Below are 21592 nucleotides of genomic sequence, written 5' to 3'. Positions count from 1 at the left end.
CTTACACTCACCACTGTACTGGATGTCTTAGAGCAGTTTGCAAGACAAATAAACAAAAGTTATATGGTTTAGAATGGAAGAAACAAAACTTATTTCTGCAGATGATATGACATGACTATCTACATAGAATGCTGTGCAGAATTTGCAGAATAATAATCATCAAACTTAATCAGAGAGTTAGAAAAGTTGCTGGATACAACATCAACATACAAAAGTGGCATTACCATACACCAACAACAGTTGGTTAGAAAATTTAATTTTTACCATGGATAAAATTTATAACCGTAATCAAAAATTTAAAATACCTAGGAATAAATCTAATAAAAGATGTATGAGACCTTTAAGAAAAAATTTATAAAATTTTATTAAAATATATTTAAGAAGACAACTAGGGCCAGGCACAGTGGCTCACACTTGTAATCCCAGTACTTTGGGAAGCTGAGGCCAGGAGTTCGAGACCAGCCTGGGCAACACAGGGAGACCCTGCCTCTATTATAAATAGAAAACATTAAAAAAAGAAGTAGAAGACAACTAAACAGATATACCATGTTTTTAGATAAGGAGACTTAATATCATACAGATGCCAATTCTTCTCAATCTATAGATTCAGTGCAATTATAATCAAAACCTGGACAGAATTTTTAATGGAATTTGGCAATATAATTCTAACATATACATGGAAAAGTAAGAGCTAAGAACATCCAAGACATTTCTGAAACAAAGAACACAGTATAAAGATTTGCTGTAATAAATATCAGGATTTATTATAAGGCTTTAGTAATTAAGATAGTGAGTTATTGGGGCAGCAAAAGAAAAATACACCAATGGAACAGAAAGATTCCCGTGTGTACAGAAACATAATTTGTTTCAGGGATGGTATTGTAGGTTAGTATGAAAGGGATAGATTATTCAATAAATAGTGCTTGAATAACCAGTTATCCGTATAGAAAAAAAAATTAGATACAACCTTACAGCATATTTAAATGGCAATTTCAGTAAGACTAAAGGCTTAAGTGGGAAAAAAGCTACAAAACTTTTAGAAGATAATATAGGAAAATAGCTCTTGACTTCAGACTAGAGAAAAATTTCTCAAGATACAGAAAGTAAAAACCATAAAGAATAAGATTGGTAAATCTGACTACATTAAAGGCACCTAAGGAGAATGAAAAGCCAAGCCTCAACCCAGAAGATTTAGCCAAACCTGCAGTCATGAGTGGATTTGTGTTCGGAGCACGGAAAGAATGCCTACATTTCAGTAAGAAAGATATAAACAACCCAATAGAAAAATGACAACAGACACATTGGACTATTCACAAAAGACAAACACATATTGCTTATAGGTATAGGAAAAGATGCTGAAACTAATGAGTAATTAGGACAATGCAAGTTGAAACTCTAACGGGATACCATTTTACATCTCTCAAACTGATATGAAGTATGATATGGTAATGGTGAGGATGGGATACAAGAGAATTCTGCTGACGGGAGGGAAAAGTTACACAACCGCTTTGGGAAAACATGTTGCCTGCACCTGGTAAAATTGAACGAGCACATAATTCACATCCCATTAATTCTACTCCTAGGCATATTCTACACATATGCACTAGGAGACATGCTCAAGAGTGTTTATAGCAATATTGTCCACATTGGCCACAATCTAGAAACAACCCAAATGCCTGTTGACAGTGAAATATGTAAGTCATGGCATACTCTTATGATGGAATACTATACAGTAGTGAAAATGAGTTACAGTCATGTGGAGCATTGGGCCACAGAAGATACCATACAGTGTGATTCCATTTATGTAAGTTTCAAAACCAGTGCAAACTAAACAATTTTATTTAAAAATGCACACCTAGCTGGTAAAACTACAAGAAAAACAAGAAAAGGAATAACCAAAATCTAGTTAGAGGGCTATGGGATTAGGGAGGGGCACATCAGTCACTGTTCATCAGAGGCTGCTAATGTTGTTTCCTTACCTGGGTGAGGGATTCATAAGAGTTCCTGAACATATATGTTTTGAACACTATTTGGTATAATGTGATATATTTTACAATGGAGACAAAATTAAAATGATAAAGAGTTTCAGCTCTCACTGCTCCAGGTAAGGTGTGATGGACAGTTTGGTCCCCGATCTGACCAGCCAAGGGGGGAGTCAAATTTGCCTGGGGTTCCAGCAGGTGTGTCAGATGTAACAATGAATGCTATAAGAGAGAAGAATACAGGGGCCTCTTCTTTATGGGTGAAGAGTGGTCATCACTGTTAAGGAAGGTGGCCAGACATTAGTGGGTTAAGCCACCAAAAAGTAAATAGCCCCAAATTCCTTTCAAACTGTATTGCTCAATGTCAAACACACTGTAACAGTTCAAGCAGCATTTGTGCCTGTCTTCAAAGGCCATGCAAGCTTACACGACCTAGTTTATAATTAAGGTGTGTGGGGCTGACAGGGCTGTCTGGTGGGAACAGAGAGAAATTCTAGTTATAAAAAGTGGTATTTGCTTTGCAGTAGATGCTCAAACTTCATATGTCAGATTGTCTTGGGCAATAAGAGCAAGAAGTTCACCCTAGGTGGAGGCAATAAGAATGGCTTGTATGCAGAGAATTTTTAAAAAACAAGAATAAAGCCAGGCTTGGCCTGCTTTTTATTATCCCCATGAGCCTGCAGCTCCAAACAGCATCAGTCATGAAGTACCTGTACCTTCTCTCTGGGTTGATTTTGTTTTGTTTTGTTATGTTTTGTTTTGTTTTTGAGATGGAGTCTCACTCTATCACCCAGGCTGGAGTGTGCAGTAGTGCAGTCTCGGCTCACTGCAACCTCCGCCTCCCGGTTTCAAGCGATTCTCCTGCTTCAGCTTCCTGAGTAGCTGGGATTACAGGTGCCTGCCACCATGCCCAGCTAATTTTTGTGTTTTTAGTAGAGACAAGGTTTCACCATGTTGGTAAGGCTGATCTTGAACTCCTGACCTCGTGATCTGCCCGCCTCAGCCTCCCAAAGTGCTGGGATTACAGGCGTGAGCCACTGCACCAACTGGGTTGATCTTTTGACCCTTGGTGCTAAGCTGATCCTGGAGACCCCCCACCAACAGTCCCACCAACTGGAAACACCATGAGGGCAGGGTTCATTTCTGCATTTCCCTTAGGCCCTAGCACAGCTCCTGCCACATGGCAAGTGCTCAGGCAATGCTTATTGTTTTAAGCATCATTAAGATTTCATACTTAGGTAAACCATAAAATCAGATATTGTAGAGGACAAGAGCTGAGGCATGAAGGAGGGTGCACTGGGGAGAGCAACCAAAGACATGGGTGGGCCTGGGTCAGGCCCTGACTCCACTGCCGGCTTGACTTGGACACCGTGGTTTCTGCACCTGTGATCCCACGGGATTGACAGCAGAGATAAATGGACCTGAACATTAGTGTATGGCTGGACACAGAAGAAGTGCCCCACACTCATAACCTCTGAGGTCTAGACACCAAATAGCAGGGTGAGGAGATAAAAGAAATGCATATGATTTTAACTTGGGGGAGGAAAGACAGCAGTGTTCTAGAAAGCAAACCTGGGCTCTGGGTCTCATCTAGACTGGCATCTAAATTGCAGTTTTAGGCCAGGCGTGGTGGCTCACACCTGTAATCCCAGCACTTTGGGAAGCTGAGGTGGGCAGATCACTTGAGGTCAGGAGTTCGAGACCAGCCTGGCCAACATAGTGAAACCCCATCTCTACTAAAAATACCAAAAAATTTAGCTGGGTGTGGTGACATGCGCCTTTAATCCCAGCTACTTGGGAGGCTGAGGGACGAGAATCACTTGAACCCAGGAGATGGAGGCTGCAGTGAGCCAAGATTGCACCACTGCACTCCAGCCTGGGTGACAGAGTGACTCTGTCTCAATAATTAATTAATCAGCTAATTAATTGCAGCTTTGCCACATACTGCTTGTGTAACCCAAGGGAAACAGAAAATGACACGTCCTTTGCAGGGGTACCGTGAGGATTAAACGACACAGGTTAATTCACTTACTATTCATTCAGTAACTATTTATTGGATGTCTAATACATGCTTAGTATGGTCTCTGGTCATGCAACGAATGTTAATTCCCCTGTCTCTTTGAAGGAAGGACTAATGGCTGGACACTAATATTAAAAGAGTCAGTGGTATTCAATAGAAGGGCTTGGGAGAGTAGTGCTCTTGTCATGAAATAGCACTTCAGTCTGGAAATCCTCTAAGTGATTTCTGCACCTGAGGGTAAAAGAAGAAAAAAAGTCAGAAATTACATGGTTCAATATTTACTGAGCCTCAAACATGTGTCATGGTTGGAGAGGACCACTTAAGACATTGTGCTTGACCGTAGGAGCTCGGAACCTAGGGGAGGAGTCTAACATCCACACAGATCACGGTGGCAGCATATGTCAGTGTGGTGGCTCAGTGGTCTAGTGTGGCAGGGAGGCAGTCACTGATGTCCAGGGCACCTGAGGATGTTTCCTGCAAGAGTAACCCAGGAGCTGACTGTCTCAGGGTGACTGGCAGTGGCCCGGTGGGGAAAGGAGGGATGGCACAGGCAGAAGTGAAGCACAGGTGGAGATGCGCTGGAGGAAGGCATGGCTTGTTTGGAGACTCCCGATGGTCCCCTGGGATACAGGTCACCACACTGGATATGGGACACCAAGGGTGCTTTCCTGGCAGCAACCTGGGGCAGAGGAGAGGGAGGGTGTTGTACTGGACCATGCATGTGGACCATGCACTGGGCATAAGGGCATAACAGAGGCTGGGGCAGTCACCAAAGGTTGACTCTGAAGGTACAGTCCACAGGTTGGGGCAGTGGCCGGGAGCCCTAACCTCAGTCGGTATTAACTAAAAAGCCACCAGGCAAGTGGGGATTGAGGTGACAGTTGACATAAAGGATAGGGGAGCAGTCATTGCTCTGGAGGACTTGTCCATGGGGCCATGATCACCGCCATCAGACTAAGGGCCTACACGAGGCACCTGTGCCAGGGGAGAAATGGGGCCAAGGCAGGGCCTCTTGGGGACATTTAGAAGAGGGGACCAAGGCAGGACCCTGTCCTATAAGCTGGGTTAACAAAGGCAGCCAAGGAAGAATTGCACCCAGATTTACCCCTGAGGACTGTGGATCTCAAAAGTGCATGGGCAAATCTTCCTTTGACTTGGGATCTCATCTCAAATGTGGCCTCTACTGAGCCTTCTGTGACCACACTGTGCACAGCAGTCCCCTCACCCCCATCCTTCACTCTCTAGCCATATCTTGTTTCCTTTCAGCACTCATTATTGCCTGGAAAGGTCTTATGTGCACGTTTGTTCACTGTCTGCCTCCCCCAACAGAATGTTAGCCTCAGGAAAGTAAAGCCCCGGCTCTTGTCCCTGCTGTGTCCAGCTGGACACCAGGCCTGCATGGACACTTGGTGTGTGCTGAGAAACTCAGCAGCAGCAGGAAGACTCCAGCCACATGGGGCTTCAAAGCCAAGGTGGAGTCAAAAGAGACAATCTGGCTGGGAACAATGGCTTACACCTGTAATCCCAACACTTTGGGAGGCCAAGGCAGGAGGATCACTTGAGCCCAGGAGTTGGAGACCAGCTTGCGTAACATGACAAAACCCTGTCTCTACATAAAATACAAAATTTAGCAGGGCACGGTGGTGTGTACCTGTAGTCCCAGCTACCTGGGAGGCTGAGGTGGGAGGATCACCTGAGCCCAGGAGGTCAAGGCTGCAATGAGCTGTGATCGTGCCTCTGCACTCCAGCCTGGGTGACAGAGAGAGACCTTGTCTCAAGCAAACAACAGCAACCCCGTCTCTACTAAAAATACAAAAATTAGCCTGGTGTGGTGGCAGGTGCCTGTAGTCCCAGCTCCTCGGGAGGCTGAAGTGGGAGAATCGCTTGAGCCCAGGAGGTGGAGGTTGTAGTAAGCCGAGATCACGCCACTGCACTCCAACCTGGGCAACAGAGCGAGACTCTGTCTCAAAAAAAAAGAAAAAAACCAAAACCCAAAAAACAAAAACAAAACAAACAAAAAACAAAACAAAACAAAACAAAACAAAAACAAACAAAAAGAGACAATCTGAACACAAATGGCTTTTAGAGAATTCTCATTGTTTCTGTCCTAGATGGGATTCATTCAGAAAATGGCGTGGGCCTGAGCTAGCCGGGTGACAGAGGGCTGTGGGAGTCCCACATGAGGAGCTGGCATGATGGTTGAGGTTAATGGTGATATCAGGGGTACCCAGCAACTGAACTGGGGTGGGGATGGCAGGAGAAGTGACCGGAGAAGATATGAGGGCCTGATAAAGTGTCTCAACCCTGTGCTGATGGGTGGGGACTTTCTCCTTTGGGCAGGGGAAGCCTGTCAGTTCCCCTGCTTAAAAACTAAGCAAGGGAAGTGACAGGCTTAGATCTCTATTTTAGAAAGATTAAACTGGTTGCGATGTGGTGGCTGACTGGAAGAGGGGGTGGGCAGGAAGCAGGGAGGCCAGATAGAAGGTGGGTCCAGGTATGAGATGATGCTGGTTCTAGCTGAGGGAGTAGCCATGAGTTTGTAGAGGAGCAGGGTGGATGTGAAGACCAGAGAGAGGCTGTGGCTAATGCTTTCCTGAGGGTAACAGTAGTGCAGGTGTAAGACTGCGTACTCAGGGAGGACTTTGGTTATTTGGATGCTTGTAGGAGGGCACATTCTGCTAAAAGGAGACTACAGTTTTTGCTAAATCCTTGACATACCCAGCTCACAGAAGTTGAAGAAAGGGCTGAGAAGGGAAGAGGGAGGGAGGGAATGAGCACTGATCATAGGGCAGGCGTGCACGACTTCACTGACTCCTCACATTTCTTCCATCCTACAGCAGAGGACTGAGGCTCTGCTTCTTTGCCTGAAGTCACACAGCTGGAGTGCAGCACGCCAGAAGTCACCCCTGCACCTGGACTCCACTCCTAACAGCTCGTTGGGATGTGGTTGGTGTATCCCTCAATTGAGACCTCAGGGGGCGGAGCACGTGCTCAAGCAGCTTGTGCTCTGGACTGAGGAGAGCAGGTTTCAAAATGCCCATGGACAGGCAGGCTGCCGGAGTGACGGGGACACTGTTCCTGCACTCTGGTGCTGGGTTTACTCACATGGGGGGCCAAGCTGCCTCCCCCTCATCTCACCTGTCCCAGTCCCCAGCTGCCTTCCCAAGTCCCAACCAGAAACCAGCTTGGAGTGAATAACAGGCTGGACCATTAGGCTTTGTGCAGATTTTCTTCAAAAAGAATGACCAAGGTGCAGCCCAAAGCAGCCAGGAATGTTGGGATGACTTTATTTAACCAGGACACCGTGTGCATGCTCTCTGGCCCATTTCAGGCCTTGGTTCTGGACTCAGAATTGGTTAGAATCAGTCTTCAGTTTAAATGCCTATAAAGTGAGAATAATCATTGTTCCTTCTTCATCTGGTGAACGGGGGCAGTAGGTGAGATAGGGCCTGCAAAGGGCCCAAACAGGATTTATCTCGAAGACCCCTGAGTACCAGGGGTCTGAATTCTTAGTGTAATGCTGAGTGGCTGCTCGCAGAGCGCTTAAATCAGGGAAAGGTTCTTCTCTGCTGCCATCTAGTGGCATTTTGGGAATAACACGTGCGTGAAGGTCCGCAGAAGCTCCTGTTTCCAGGCTTCTGAGCCAATAACCAAAGAACCTGTTGCACTTGGGGCCGCGCTCTGGCTGCCATCACCTGTGTACTGGAAACTGCCCACTGGCATATGGACTCATGAGGCAAGACCTGCCACAGGGCCTGGCACATCCTGCACGGACCACCTTCCCACCTGGCTCTGACCTGCGGATGTTTTGGAGTCAACAGTGTGCTTAGAGAGCCTCTTAAGTCACCACATCTTTGGGAAGAGGGGCACAAACCAAAGATTTATTTTGCAAGTGAAAGGGGCAGCCCAGGAGACCCAGAAAAAAGGAAGGCAAGGCTGAGAGCAGAAAGCCTGGATAAAGGAAGACCACAGAAAGGCCTGCAGGAGCCAGATTGCAGCCCCCAGGGAAAACCCAGGAGGCAGGCTGTAGAGTGATCCTGGGCCCAGCCTCAAAGCTGGGACTGGAGGGGCTTTAGCGACTCAATTCCAGGTGCAGCATTTGCAGGAGCTGCTGAACACCAGGCCTGTCGGGCAGCTTTGCTGGAACAGCCGCCCCCCTGCACAGCTGTAGAAGCTGGACCGTTCCCGAGGATTGGGATAGAGCCCATCAGCTTTGCCCTGGCAGAACGTGTCTTGTCCAGGGCTGGGGCCATGCTCAGGTTCAGAGGGCTGACCTGGTTTTGGAACTTCAAGCTCTGGGGTGCCTGAAGGCAAGTATGGAAGACCTGGGAAGACAGTGAAGATTCAACCAAGGCTCCCCCGAAGAGATCCCAAACCCACAGGCAGAGCACACACGCAGCAACCATTGGCTGGCAGCAGCCCAGCACCACATGCCCTACAGGCTGAGTACAGCCAGATACCCCAGGCAGAGAACAGCCAGACAACAGCCATACCTACAGCTGAAGCACAGTGCCACAGGCAACACCTGGCCTCACATGTGACAGGCAGTTAAGGCTTTACCCATCTGCAAGCACAACCATATACTGCTGAGGGCAGGTGGGGGTGCCACGCTGCAGCCTAAGGGGAGGCTTTCTCCCAGGTAAGAGAGGAACAAGGTGCTGCTCCCAGTCTGGGGGCCCTCTGGAGGGAAGCCACGGTTACAACAACCCTGGGCAGGCATTGCTACAACCAGGAAGAGAAAGACCGCAAAAAGGAAAATTGTTTTGACAGTTTCCTTAGCTCCTGCGGGTACATGAAGCTTGGGAAATTACAGTATTGGGGCAAAGTCATTTCCTCAGAAGGACCCGGGACCTACTGTTCATTGGATGCATGGAGCTGTGTTTGTACCCCACCTCCAAATTCCACCACTGGCCCTGGGCCCCTTACTTACTCAGTTCCTGCCGCAGCGTCTGGATGAGGGGGTATCGGCCCTGGTTGCAGGAGAAGCCGGCAAAGTCATCTAAGTCCAGTGCCCAGACCATGGCCCCGCCCAGTCCCTTCTGCTTCAGATAGCTGACCTGTGCAGGGAGGGGATGCAGTGGAGGAGCCCGGGGAAGCCTGACCCGGCCACCCCAGAGCCTGGCTACCTCATCTGGACAGGGCCCTTTTTTCTCCAGCAGCCTCAGGCCTGAGAGTGGCTGTAGATTCTGGAGACAGCCTTGGGCTGGGAGCCTGGATGCTGAGTCCTCATGCTGCTTGGACATCAGTCATTTTGCAGTCTCCTTGTCTTAACGTAAGCATGACCTGGGGTGGAGTGGGTGCAGTCGGGAGGAATAGTGTCAGTTGTGTGCACCTCCCTAAGTGGGAACCCTTCACAGCTTGGTCATGTGTGGGCTGAGCTGCTTTATTTAAGGGTATTGTATGCTGGTCAAGGTCAAGGTCAAGGTAAGTCCAGTTACCATAGGGAACAACTCAGATTTCCAAAAGATCTCAATCAAGGCTTGCTTCTCTGTCTTCATGTCTTTGTCTTCCCTGAGAGCCATCTTCCCTCCACCAGATTCCTGAGGCTTCCTGAGGGTATGACTGTGTGTTCCCTCAGAGTGGGATTCTCTGTCCTCTAACCCTGCCAGGGGGCCATGGTGCTTGATCCCTTGCTGGCCCCAGCCTCCCTTTCAGCTAGCTCCCTTCCTCTACCTGCCCTCCTTGGGGATCCAGCTATGTGGGCCTACACTTTGTTTTCAGAGTCCAGCCTTTACTTTGTCCGCACCCGCGTCTTTGCTTGTGCAGTTGCCCGCTCCCTCACCCCTAAGAATGGCCACCTTCCATGCTTTAGGACTTATCTGAAATACCCTTCCACTGTGACCCCTTCTCCCATCTCCCCAGCCAGGATCATGCCCCCCTGCAATTGTCCACCTCTAGAAGCTGCCACTGTCAGCCACACATGATAGTTGATGTGGGATGTACAGATAAACTAGTGAAGCATCCGTCTTCAGGAGCTAACAGTTTCACAGGGGAAAATGGCATGAAACCAGGTAAATGCACCAATATTGGGCAGGAGAAGGGGGTCCTATAAGTAAAGCAAAAGGTCTGTAATTTGGACATGCACCAGGTATTGCCAATGGGCTGAAGAAAGCTATATGTCTCACCATGTGTATTTCTCCTCTTCATATGTCTGTAGAATTTGTATGGTATTTAATAAAATAGAAATACTTTCCAGAGTGCTACTAAATGTAGAGCAATTTTTTGTCATTTTGTCTTTTCTGAGTCAATAGGTAGTAAAGGTACAAAATACTATCACGTGGAGATTTATGAAATGTTGGGACATTTAAAGGAGACTCACCCTTGTGGTCCTGAACTGTCCTCATTCCATGTCATTGAGAGGACTTGTTCACTAGGACCACCCCTCTGCCAGCAGAGCTGGGCCTCACCTTGGTTTTGAAGCTCTCCACATCATCAAAGCCCACCCACTGGTTGTCCCGGAAGATGTAGGGCACCTTCTGATCCTGGATTCTCTGTTTGGTGGCCCCCTTCCAGGAGCAGACCTGTGGGAGCAGAAGGCAGCACTGGGGAGGAGGAGGGAGGCTCTTGCAGGCACCTTCCCTTCCTCACCAGGAGGAGACTAGAGATTGGAAAATTCCTGTCTGAGGAAGCCTGGAGAATCAGGAGGTTCTTTGCAGTGACCTAGAATGCTGGACTCAGCTTGAGGCACCTGGGCTTAAGGATAAATTCAAGATGGCATGGATGAGATGGAATTTACATGGCCAGAATTCTCTGCACCTGGCATCCTTACTCAGAAATGGTGGGAGAAGGAAACCTCTGTTCTCTCAGGCACCCCCTGACCCTCACAATACCCAGGGTGGTTATGGGTTTTCCTACCTCATAGTAGGCCAGCATCCCTCCTTCCTTGGTGAAGGGGCCGGGAGTGCCAGACCCTGTGGCTGGGGCCCCCACTCTGGTGTCTGATGAGGAGGCCAGTGTGAAGGAGCGTCCGTAGGTAGGCATGCCAAGGATCAGCTTGCTGGCCGGGGTCCCCTTCTGCAGCCACTGTTGCACAGCAGCATCCTGGTGGAAGAGGGCAGAGTTAATTTTCTCAGCCCTCAGCCTGGTTCTGATTATCTAAGTCTGGGGGATCCAGAGGCAGAGCTAGGAGGGCAGGGGCTCCTCAGCTGGAGCTCTACAGGCCTTTGTTAGGATTCCAGCCCTACCCCATCTTCTTTAGAGCCTGCCTTAGACCCGTGACCCCAGTGAAGAAGCTGCATGGCATGATAACCAGAGAGCGTGGGCTTCGGACGCAGACAACCATTCACTGAACAAATGTGTACTGATGGCCCACTGTGTGCCAGGCGCTGTCCATGGTGCTTCAGACACATCAGTGAACAAGGCAGACACAGATCCCTGCCTTACCCAGCAGCTTATTTAACCTCACTGAACCTTGGTGTTCTGTCTGTAACATGGAAATAAGGAAAATATCCATCTCTTAGGGCATTGTGAGAATTAAAGGTTATAAAGCATGTAAAAGGTCAGCACAACGCAATAAAGGGTCGCTGTGGTCATCATCGTTATCATGATTGTCGTCTTAGTTTTACCCTGAGTACAAAAGCAGGGAATTGGGTCTGCTTTATTTATCTCTGTATCCCCAGTGTCTAGAATGACACCTGATGCTCAGATAGAACAAAGGCTTCCTTACTCACCTTTGAATAAGGCCTTCCCCTGATTATGTATTACTTGGTGTAACACCCCCAGGCCTGTGACGGGAGAAGGTACCCGGTACAAGTATGATAAATTAATGAATAATGAAGCCTCATTCCTTAAGCCAAGAGTATGGTTCACTTTCCCCCAGAAGCTGCCCTAGTTTTGTCAGGTCTAGTTACTCTGAGCCCACTTAGCACTTAGGTAAAGAACAGCTTTCACTACATTTATTTAAATATATTTCTTTTTGTCCATCTATACAACTTATCTTTGATCAGATGGGTGCTTTCTGAAGGCAGAAGTTGGGGCATCTCCTGATCTGTTATAGCACTTTTGTGCAAGTTGGGAAAAGTCACCCATCTGGTTAGAACTTGTCCCCGGGCACACTGTGTGGTGAGTAGAAGGCCTCTTTGTAGGAATAAGATGGCCTCCATTCCTCGGTGGATTCAAGGTACACAATGTGGAAAGCAGGGTGCTGGAGGGACTTCAACCCCACTCACCTCTCAGCTAAATTTCTTTCTGTGTCTCCCCACCAGCGCAGGGATACAGCTTCCTCCAAAACTCACACAGTCTTCCAGACAGGGAGGGAGAGGCCAGGCTCAGTGTGAAATGTGGGTGCCTGGCTCACTGGCTCAAAGAGGTGCTCTTTATTCATGAAAGAGCCAGAAAATCAAAGATGTCCCACTCCAGCTGACATACAGAGATGTGGGCTCTCCAAAAGTAAAAAGCATTTTAATTTAGGGCTTTTTCTTTGTTGTTTGGTTTTGCTTGTTTTAAGAAAGAAAAATAACGTAGTTATTATAAGCCCTCTCTGCAGGGTTTTATAAACCCTCTCTATATTTTAAGATATACAGAGGGCTTATAAAAAGGATCTAGGCTGGGCATGTTGGCTTGTGCCTATAATTCCAACACTTTGGGAGGCTGAGCCAGGAGGATTGATTGAGGGCAGGAGTTTGAGATCATCCTGGGCAATATAGCAAGACTCCATCTCTACAAACTTAAAAAAAATTAGCTGGTCATAGTGATCCCAGTTACTCAGGAGGCTGGGGCAGGAGGATCGCTTAAGCCTGGGAGGATGAAGCTGCAGTGAGCTATGATCATGCCACTGCATACCCTCCTTGGTGACAGAACAAGATTCTGTCTCTTAAGAATAAATATATAAAATTAAAAAAAATTAAAAGTGTCTTGATTGCCCAATGAGGAAAAGTTAGGAAACCCCAACCTACCCTAGTCTAAAAACCAAGCCTGCCCTTTGCAGGTGCTGGGAGTACTTCCACCCTGAGTGACATCTGCAGAGATGTTATCAACTTGGGAAAGCTCCTGTCCCTGAAAGCACCTTCCAGAAGGTCAACCAGTGTGACCATGGAGCACAAGTCTGCCCACTGTCTTGAAGGAAATGGGGTGGGGGTGTGTGAGGGAAGCAGCAGGCTTGCTGGCTGGAGACTCAAGCTCAAAGTGGGCTTCCCCATTGGTCACTTGTTTGTCATCAAACTGATTTGCTGCATCTACCATCAGCCAAGATGCTCCACAGAAGTGAGGTTTCCCCTCAGCAGGGGCATGGACCAGGAAAATAGAACAAAACAAGCAAGCAAAGAAACAAAAAAGCTTCTTGTTTCTTAGTGCCCTGTGTCTTTTTTCCCATGAGGGCCTCGGGGCTCAAAAGAAGCCACCAACCAGGGCCTGCTGGACAGGGGAGTCCTGCCTCAGCCCTCCTGCCACACGTACCACGTTGAGGTTGGCTGCTGCACCACTCTCCTCTTGCCTCTTGTAGAGGGGGCTGTTATGTCCCGTGACCTTCTCCCAAGAGCCATGGAAGTCGTAGGCCATAAGGTTGACAAAATCCAGATTCCTGCAGGAGGCATGGAAGAGGAGGTGAGAAACAAGGGATTGGGGGTGGGGTAGCCCTTCTTTCTCACTCCTACCCCCTCAGTGCATGGCCTAGGGAGGAACCACTGGGGTCAGAGGCAAAGGTGGCAGGCTCACCTGGCTCTGCAGAAGGTGACCCAGACAACAGTCCCAGCCAGCCCCCTTATGAAGGCCATTCTCATTCTCATCCAAAATTGTCACCCTCACCCCACTGTCCCCTCAGCACCCCCAGGCCCTCCCTATTCCACTCAAGAAAACTCCTGCTACATTGCTATTCTGGAGGGAACTCTAGCTCAGGGTTTCTCCCACTTCAGTGTGCACACAGATCACCTGGGAATCTCACTAAAATGAAGGTTCTTCAGAAGGCCTGGGGTGGGGCCTGAGAGTCCATAATTCTAATGAGCACCTGGTTTTAATGAGGGCTGCAAGTCCACATGCTGTACTTTGAGGAGCAAGGATCCAGAAAACCCATTTTCTTGAAGACAATGGCTTCACTACCCACTCAGAGGCATTTTCACCTTAAGAATGAGTTCCCAAGGAAGAGGACAGAGATCCAAAATGAAGGATCTGGAACAGGGCAGCAGTGGACACTGAGCAAAGCCTTTCTGGATGTGTCTTAGTTTTACCCTAAGTACAAAAGCAGGGAATTTTCTGCTTTTGTTCTGGTGTAAGGATGGGACTTTCCAAATGCCTTGTAGATGAACACCTGCTCTACCCATGGGAAAGCTCAGTCTGCCCTTGGCCTCTCTTCCCTCAGAGAGCACAGCTCCAAGCCATCTGCCTGAGACTCACTGGGTGATTTTGTCCACCTCGTATCCAGCATCCACATAGGTCTGCCCAGCTGGAACCGCTGCACTCAGAAGAAGGCGTTCCTTCCCTGAGGTCTGGGCTTCCTGCTGGAAGGCATTGGCCAAGTCCTGTGGGAGTGGAGCTCAGAGTCAACACAGGGGCGCGCACCAGGCAGGCAGCCCCTGTGAGCCCCAGGTAGATGTTCACTTGTAGAAGTCTGAGAGCTGGCCACAGGGCTGATCTGTGCCACGCAGATACGTGAAGCAGCTGGCTCTGGGGGCAGAGCAACCCCCACATGTGCTGTGGGGGCTCCAGCTCTGGGTCCCTGCACAGACTGGTGATCCCCGCCCCGCCCAGCCATACCTGTACCAGGGTTGTGAAGCGCTCCTTGTCTACGGCAGGGCTCCCCCGGCTTCCTGGGTACTCCCAGTCAAGGTCAAGGCCGTCAAAGCTGTATTTGCGCAGAAACCTGATGGCCGAGTTGACAAAGGTCTGACGGTTGTTGGCCGTGGCTACCATATCTGTGAACCTGTGAGGTGACGAAGGGGAGTAAGGGCCGGCCTTGGACCAGACAGGAGGCCACTCTTACTCAGAAGCAGGCGAGAAAACACTCAGGACAGTGCGTCTCTGTGTCTGGGCTGGGAGGGGCACTGGGAGGGCTGCTTCAGAAGCTGCAGGGATATTTGCTGGTGAGTTATGGTCCGGGTTGAGGAAAGGGGACCATCCAGAGCACTTTCTACCCCCAAACATCGACATCACCAGGGGCACATGGACACCCTAGGAGCCTTTCCCAAAATTCCCTCCAGAAGCTTCCTCCAAGCCCCTGAATTGTCCCACCCCAAACCAGAACTAGTTGACACCGTCAGAATGGAGGTTTAAAAAGAAAAGGAATTAGTTTCTCTAATTCCTCTTGTAAGGTTTTTCTTTAAGTAGGATTTTTCTCTAATTAGAATTTCTCTAATTCCTTTACTAAGGTTAGTAAAGACCTGGGGAGCCCACTGTTTTAGTTTCCTGGCAGGTTAACCTGGTCATCTTTCTTCTAACTCACACCCGTAGAGTGCTTTGTGTTTTTATTGCTATTACTAGTCCAGAGTTCATCAAAATCCCCAAGCTGCCCCAAGAACCACCTCTCCACATCTTCCTTCCTTAGTGGGAAGTCCCTGAACTTCTTGGGGGGTCTCAAGTTCTTTACAGATTGATCCTATCTTATTTTTATTAATTTAGTCCGAGGACACCAGGCTAAAAACTCCTGCATTTCAATAAACAGTCTGTATATAAGCATTATTTTGGAAGATGAGTAATCACTTTCATCAGATTCCCAAAAGTGTTCATGATCCAAAAAAGTTTTAGAAAGACTGTTTAGAGCTTTGGGAGCCCTATATTCTGGATTTTCTAGAAAACACCAAGTTTCAAATACTCCATTCCGTTTTCTCCATAAATCATTTAAAAAATGTCCCCCAAATGCCAACACTTTGGCATCCAGGCTCAATCTCACAGATTACCTTTTATACTCAGAAGTGGAATAAACACTCTTTCTGGGACAAGGTACCCCATTTCTGAGCTCAGAAAACATAGACACTGCATGTTGTCAGGATTAGTTGGGACCCTCCCTCTTCTCATTTCATGGAAGACGAGACTGAGGCTTGGAGAGGTCTGAGCCCTCTGCTGTGTTTAGACCTATGCTTCTGGCAAGACTGGATCTGAAACAGCCTGGAGCGAAGCTCACTGTGCTGCCCTCCAGCTGGGGTGCCAAGAACCCAGAAGGAAATTCAGCCCTCAGAGTTCAGCTCCCCTCCCCTTTCCCCTGACCACACCTCAGCCTGGCCTGATTCCCTGACCAGGGCTCCCTCTGGCCAGTGCACCAGGTTCCCATCCAGGAGCTTTACCACACAGGTGACCACAGTCAACTAACTTCTGAGTGCCGAAATTCCAGCCTCCGATGGCTAACAGGGTCTTCAGCTTGGGATTCCTGGGAAAGACAGGAGACATAGCAGGATTTACTCTGCCAGCTCCCAGGGCACCCTGGCAGGGATGTTACAGTGGGGAGGAACAACAGGGGTGGGGACGTGTGAAAGTGCCTATGTGCAGAGACTGTATTAAGCATTCTGGGGACAGCTGTAGATTGGAAAAGGGAAGTCACGTTCCTGACTCACAGAACCACCTGTCTAACTGTGTGGGCTCAGGAAGCAAGGATTGGGGCAGATTCTCAAGAGGCTTTGTGAAGGTGCCCAGAACACTGGAGCTGAAGGGTGGATCAATTTCATAATGAGGAAGGGGCTTCATGGGAGACAGAAAGAGTCTCACAATCCTGATCACACTTAGACCTAAACTGGAAGGGACCTTTGGGATCCCCTAAGCAAACCCTACCTCTTTCATTAAGCACAGGAGAGCCCAGAGAGGTGATACAACTTGCCCAAAGCCACACAGTGGGTCTGTGGCAGGACCTTAGTGCTGGAGAGGTGTCTGGCTCTGGGAGGAGGTTATCTGTCACCCCACCACATCCCACCCACCCTGCTCCTCTGCTTTGGCTCACATCTTCTTCAGGCCATTGAACTCCTGGTAGAGAGTCTCGTCATTCCACTCAATGGTGCTTAGCTGGTGGTTGGTCATGCCAGCGAAGGCGTAGATGAGGTGGGTGCAAAGGCTGGGGTCCACGTCCTTGGGCAGGAAGCGAGCCTCCCCCTGTCTGTACTGGGCCCAGTTGGTGAAGTAGCAGACCAGTTTTGCAGCAGAGCCTGGCCCGTTGGAGTAAAGAAAAGGGATAGCTGTCAGCAGGACCTTCTGGGGACTGGTCACCCTCCATCTGGGGTAGGCAATGTCTTTGGACCTCCCTCTTCTACACCTGGAGTCAGTGGAGGGACCCGACAGGGAGAAATGGCATTTGCTTTTGTGTGGGTGGAGTCTGGCAGTTGGGAAAGCATTTTCAGAGGCCAGACATGGGATCCTCAGAACACTGAGTGGGCAGGACCATCATCTTCTAAGCCTTCTTTTCCCGGGAAGCAAGTTGAGGCTCACGAGCTTGGGGCCCGTCCCCATCAGCACGGCTGCTAAGAGGGCAGAGCAGCGGTGCTGCGACCCAAGTCTCATGACTCCTTGACATCCTTGAAAGTTGCTAGTCTCAGAGTCCGAGCTCCCAGGATCAGGGTCTGGCAGGCAGGTCTCCCTATCCCCAGTTAGGGTCTCCCCTCCAGGCCCTGAAACCTGAGAGAAGGTAGCCCCAGGCAGCCCCAACATGAGGCCTAGAGGGAATTAGACATGGCATGCTCATCTGCAGAAGGAAGGCAGGCAGAACTTTCAAAAACGGTTTGGAATACCTCAGAATACTTCGTTAAAATGCAAACAGATAAGTAGCAGAGAGGAGGCCCCAGTTACAGGCCTGGGTTTATGTTTCTTTAGTCTTGCATTAAAGCCATTTGCATTTGCTTGTTATCTCTTGTAGATAATCTACGTTTATCAATATCACTGCTGAGATTCTAATAGAGCTAATTTTATCTAGGAGAAGGCATCTTGTCTCTAAGTACCCCACACACTGTAGGGTACTTGTCTCTAGAGTACCCTACAGTGTGTGAAAAGACTTTGCAGGGGTGGGATGGTCTATTCCCAGTGAGGGCTCGGTGGTGATGACCCCCACTGAGGTCAGCCCTGTGCAGGGTTGACCAGGACACCAGGAAGCAAGAATGCTAGTCTTCATTCCAGCATCTGCCAAAAATAGACTTTGGGTCTATCTCATCTTCAATCCCGGCCCCATCTGATAATGACTGTGTGGTCTGTGGGGTCTCTTCCAGTCTCTCAATCTATGATGGTGTGGTTTGTATGAGCCAACATTTTATGTCAAGATCTTGATGGAGCAGTGAGTTTGGACTGGAGCGTGCCTGTGGCTGGTGTCTAGAACCTGGGACTTCCCTTTGCCCCAGCAGGGTCTGTCTGTACCCCCTCCAATGCCCACATGGACAGGGATGGGACGAGGAAGAGGAGGGGTGCAAAGTGTCTATAGGAGAGTTTTGGGAAGAGACCGCTCAGGCAGGCCTCAACTAGAACCTGAGAGCATGGAGGGCTGACCTTGGGCATACACGTGGCCCCGGAGTGGTCACTGTCTCTAACCAGAGGTCACCCAGGAGTGCAGCTTGCTAGTGGGGCTGGGGTGTAGCCTGCAATGATACAGGAGAATTGGTGAACTCCCCAAAGGAAAAGAAAGGAAGGAGGGGATGAAACCAGATAACTCATCCCCCAGGCCATGTAGGAAGGAGCCAGGAAGCTCTTTTTCTATCATGTCATGCTGTCGCATATCAAATATTATTATGAATTTCTGTACTATGGAGAAAATAAAGTGCAGTGGTTAACAGCAGGGACTCAGGCATGTCAGTGTCTGGGTTGAAATCCCAACTTTGCAACTTACTCGCTGTGTGATTCAGCTTCCTCCTGTGTGAAACGGGGAGACCATTGGACCTTCCACAATGTGTGTCACAGGACCCCATTGTGGGCTAAAGTTAATACATGTAAAACACTCGGAGGAACACTGCATGGAAGAAGTTCTGTTCTAGGTGCTTCACATATATTAACCCTTAGTCCACACAAAGTCCTACTATTATTACTACTGCAGAAAGCCCAGAAGTAGCCTGGACTAAAGCTTTTTGAGAAATCTTCCACCTCTCATCTTCCCCATGTTTGCTGTTTCTGTGCTCCCGGCTGTTCCCTCCTATGAGGCTGAGAGGGAAATGTACCTCCAATGCTATAGCCCAGCGTGAGAGGCACAGTCGCAGGACAAGGTCTGAGAGGCCAGCATTCCCAGGCCACTGATGCACAGGGAATGCGGTGGGACAAGACGGGGACCAGGAGTTCAAGTTGCTGAAGGTCCCCCAGGTCTCTTTTCCATTTGACACAACAAGGAGCTCCCTCCTGCCTCTCTCAAGCTCCACATCTGATCAGTTCAACAGACCAGAAGCAAGTGTGTTGTCCTCGCAGAGCTAAGGGGCTGGGGATGCTGAACCAGATGAGACTTAGGTTCCTTACCTGCAGCAACTTGGAGTCTGAGACTGGTGCAGAGAGACACCTAAGCCAATAATGAGAGGCAGTACTGTACTGTAAAACACACAGGTGCTGCAAGAGCACAGAGTGCAGAGGAGGGAGCCAGCCACCCCAGGAAAGGAAAGCCCTGAAAGAGGCTGATGCGCAAGCTGGCCCCACAGATGTGCAGGAGCTCAGCTAATGGATAAGGAGGCAAGAGCCTTCCTGGGAGGGCTGGTAGCAGATGGGGACATTTGCAGGGGTCTGAGCTTTGGAAGAGAGTCCCCACTGAAATCTGGAGCTCTTGGGGAGGTCTGGCAAGGAAGGTGTTTTGGGACATTAAGCAGAACCCAGGGAAGGGGCTGAGGCAGCCAAGAAAGAGGCCACTTACCCCATGGGATCATCAGCAGGACCATGAAACCTGGAGCAACACAAGAGAGAAGGCCAGGGTTATGCTGCCATTCTCACCTTCCCAGGCCCCACAGCTTATGGAAGCACAGGAGGTGGTCAGGGAGGGCTGATTTCATACAAATCAAGCTTTCTCCTTTCAGAAGGGACCCAGGAGGGCACTGTGCCCATCCTTTCATGCAGGCCAGACCACGGGGGTCTCTTCCTGGCCTGGGTTGGTCCTAGAAGCTGATGGAAAGTTCCATGGGCTGAGGCTGCCCCCTCTCTATACCTCAGTAAAGGGCAGTGTGGATTCAGGAAGATTGTGGAAAAACTGCTGACTTGTGAGTTATTTAGAGAGATAGCTTCTCTTTCGGAACAAGAAACAAGCCTGTTCTGGGGCTAGAAAGAATCAACCTGGAAGGGCTGCATGGGGAGAGTTCATCTCCTGGGGGGGGCCGGTGCCTCTGCTCCCATCGTTTATGGCTTCCTGTTGCCTTTCCGCTACCTGGCTGTGGTAGGCAACCACAGCCTTGGAGACCTAGGGTCTGACAGGACTCCTTCGAAGAGATCTCTTTCACCTGGTGACCTTGGACTTCTCTGTCAACCTAATAGAACCTCCATGAAAATTTGCAAGGATGCCCAGGACCTTGGCCCCAGGCTGCCCTCTTGCAGGACAGACAATATGAGGTTGGAGAAGAGGCTCTTGGCAGTGGGCGCTTCTTGGATAAGGCCAACAGGAGGGACCTAAGAACATGGGAAAGACACAAAGACCCAGTGCAGGGGCCTCATTGACTCTGGGCTTTCAGGACAGAAAGAGGAAAGTCAAGTCATCTTCAGCCTGTTGAGAAAAGCCTTCCCTTGCAACATGAAGTCTCTTGGGCTGAAAGAGCCTAAGGGGGAGCCCACAGGAAAGGTAATCAAGGGACTGCAAGCCAGGAGGCATGGAGAGGGATAAAATGACCCTCTGAAGTTCTCCTGAGTCCTCCTGCTTCCTTGCAAATGGTAGCAAGTGGTCCCTGGACATCCACATCCCCACCTCCCCACAGCTCCCGAGACCCAGCCCACAGGAAAGCTAATCAAGGGACTGCAAGCCAGGAGGCATGGAGAGGGATAAAATGACCCTCTGAAGTTCTCCTGAGTCCTCCTGCTTCCTTGCAAATGGTAGCAAGTGGTCCCTGAACATCCACATCCCCACCTCCCCACAGATCCCGAGACCCAGCCCACTATCCGACGGCTCACCTGCCCAGGCCACAGACCGCACCATGATGCAGCTCAGCGGCAGGCTGCAGCCCATACAAACCAGCTTTCCAGGTCCTGCTCTGCTTTTATCTGGCCACCCTGTCCCACCCCAGCCAGGAGTGTTGCAATCAGGGGCACTGGGTGGGGGGGTGGGAGCAGGGTGGGGAGGGGTAAGATGTCAAGCAGCATGAATTGGGCAAACTTGACACAATGGCCTTTAGCAATTCTTGCTTTTCTGGAACAATCAGAGGGCGACTCTTAGTGTTGCCAAACAGAGGAAAGCGGGAAGTGGCCCTGAACCTCCTGATGGATGAGCATGACCCTGACTTTCTTTGTGTAGGTGGTGAGGACCATAAGCAGCCCCAGACTTAATAGGGCTTTGGAGGAAGAGAAATGACTCACGAGTCAGGCAGCTGGGTTCCAGACCAGCTCTCTTGCTTCTCCACTGCCCTCTCTCAAACTGTTTCTCCATCTAGAAGATAATGGGGTTGCAAATATAATTTATTTTTCATGATAGTAATAGTTGCATATCCATTGATGGAGAAAAATAGATAATGATAAATAATGACTATAAGTTTGGTAATGGCTTGAAATGCCTATGTTTCTTATGAAGAATAATAATGGTGGACATTTG

General features: G+C 49.2%; 1 protein-coding gene and 1 long non-coding RNA gene across 3 annotated transcripts in view; one reads left to right on the top strand and one right to left on the bottom strand.

Moving 5' to 3' along the window:
* The window catches only part of LOC134729670 (uncharacterized), a 123147-nt gene that overhangs the window by 40457 nt on the left and 61098 nt on the right, over positions 1–21592 (top strand). The window lies entirely within an intron of this gene.
* Positions 1966–21020, bottom strand: CHIT1 (chitinase 1). 2 transcript variants are annotated; one of them, XM_055109479.3, is made up of 11 exons: positions 20959–21013; positions 19721–19750; positions 16859–17060; positions 16238–16294; positions 14689–14854; positions 14329–14453; positions 13396–13519; positions 10858–11043; positions 10410–10523; positions 8933–9059; positions 1966–4233 (listed from the first exon to the last, which is right to left on the bottom strand). In XM_055109479.3, exons 1-11 carry the CDS (start codon positions 21011–21013, stop codon positions 4217–4219), a joined length of 1203 nt encoding a protein of 400 aa, XP_054965454.1. In that variant the 3' UTR covers positions 1966–4216. The 2 variants fall into 2 exon arrangements, with proteins under 2 accessions (XP_054965454.1, XP_054965456.1); XM_055109481.2 differs by lacking the exon at positions 1966–4233 and adding an exon at positions 4256–8327 and having other exon boundaries at positions 20959–21020.

Source organism: Pan paniscus, chromosome 1 (assembly GCF_029289425.2).
Source record: "Pan paniscus chromosome 1, NHGRI_mPanPan1-v2.0_pri, whole genome shotgun sequence".
Classification (NCBI taxonomy): domain Eukaryota; kingdom Metazoa; phylum Chordata; class Mammalia; order Primates; family Hominidae; genus Pan; species Pan paniscus.
The sequence above is the reverse complement of the archived record's forward strand: the minus strand, read 5'-3'. Positions and strand labels throughout refer to the sequence as shown.

Coding starts and splice junctions, on each gene's coding strand:
- CHIT1 (XM_055109481.2), bottom strand. CDS start 21,013: ATGGGCTGCAGCCTGCCGCTGAGCTGCATCATGGTGCGGTCTGTGGCC. Junction 19,751..20,958: donor GCGGTCTGTGGCCTGGGCAG/GTGAGCCGTCGG, acceptor GTGTTGCTCCAG/GTTTCATGGTCCTGCTGATG. Junction 13,520..14,328: donor GAGGTGGACAAAATCACCCA/GTGAGTCTCAGG, acceptor TGCCTCCTGCAG/GAATCTGGATTTTGTCAACC.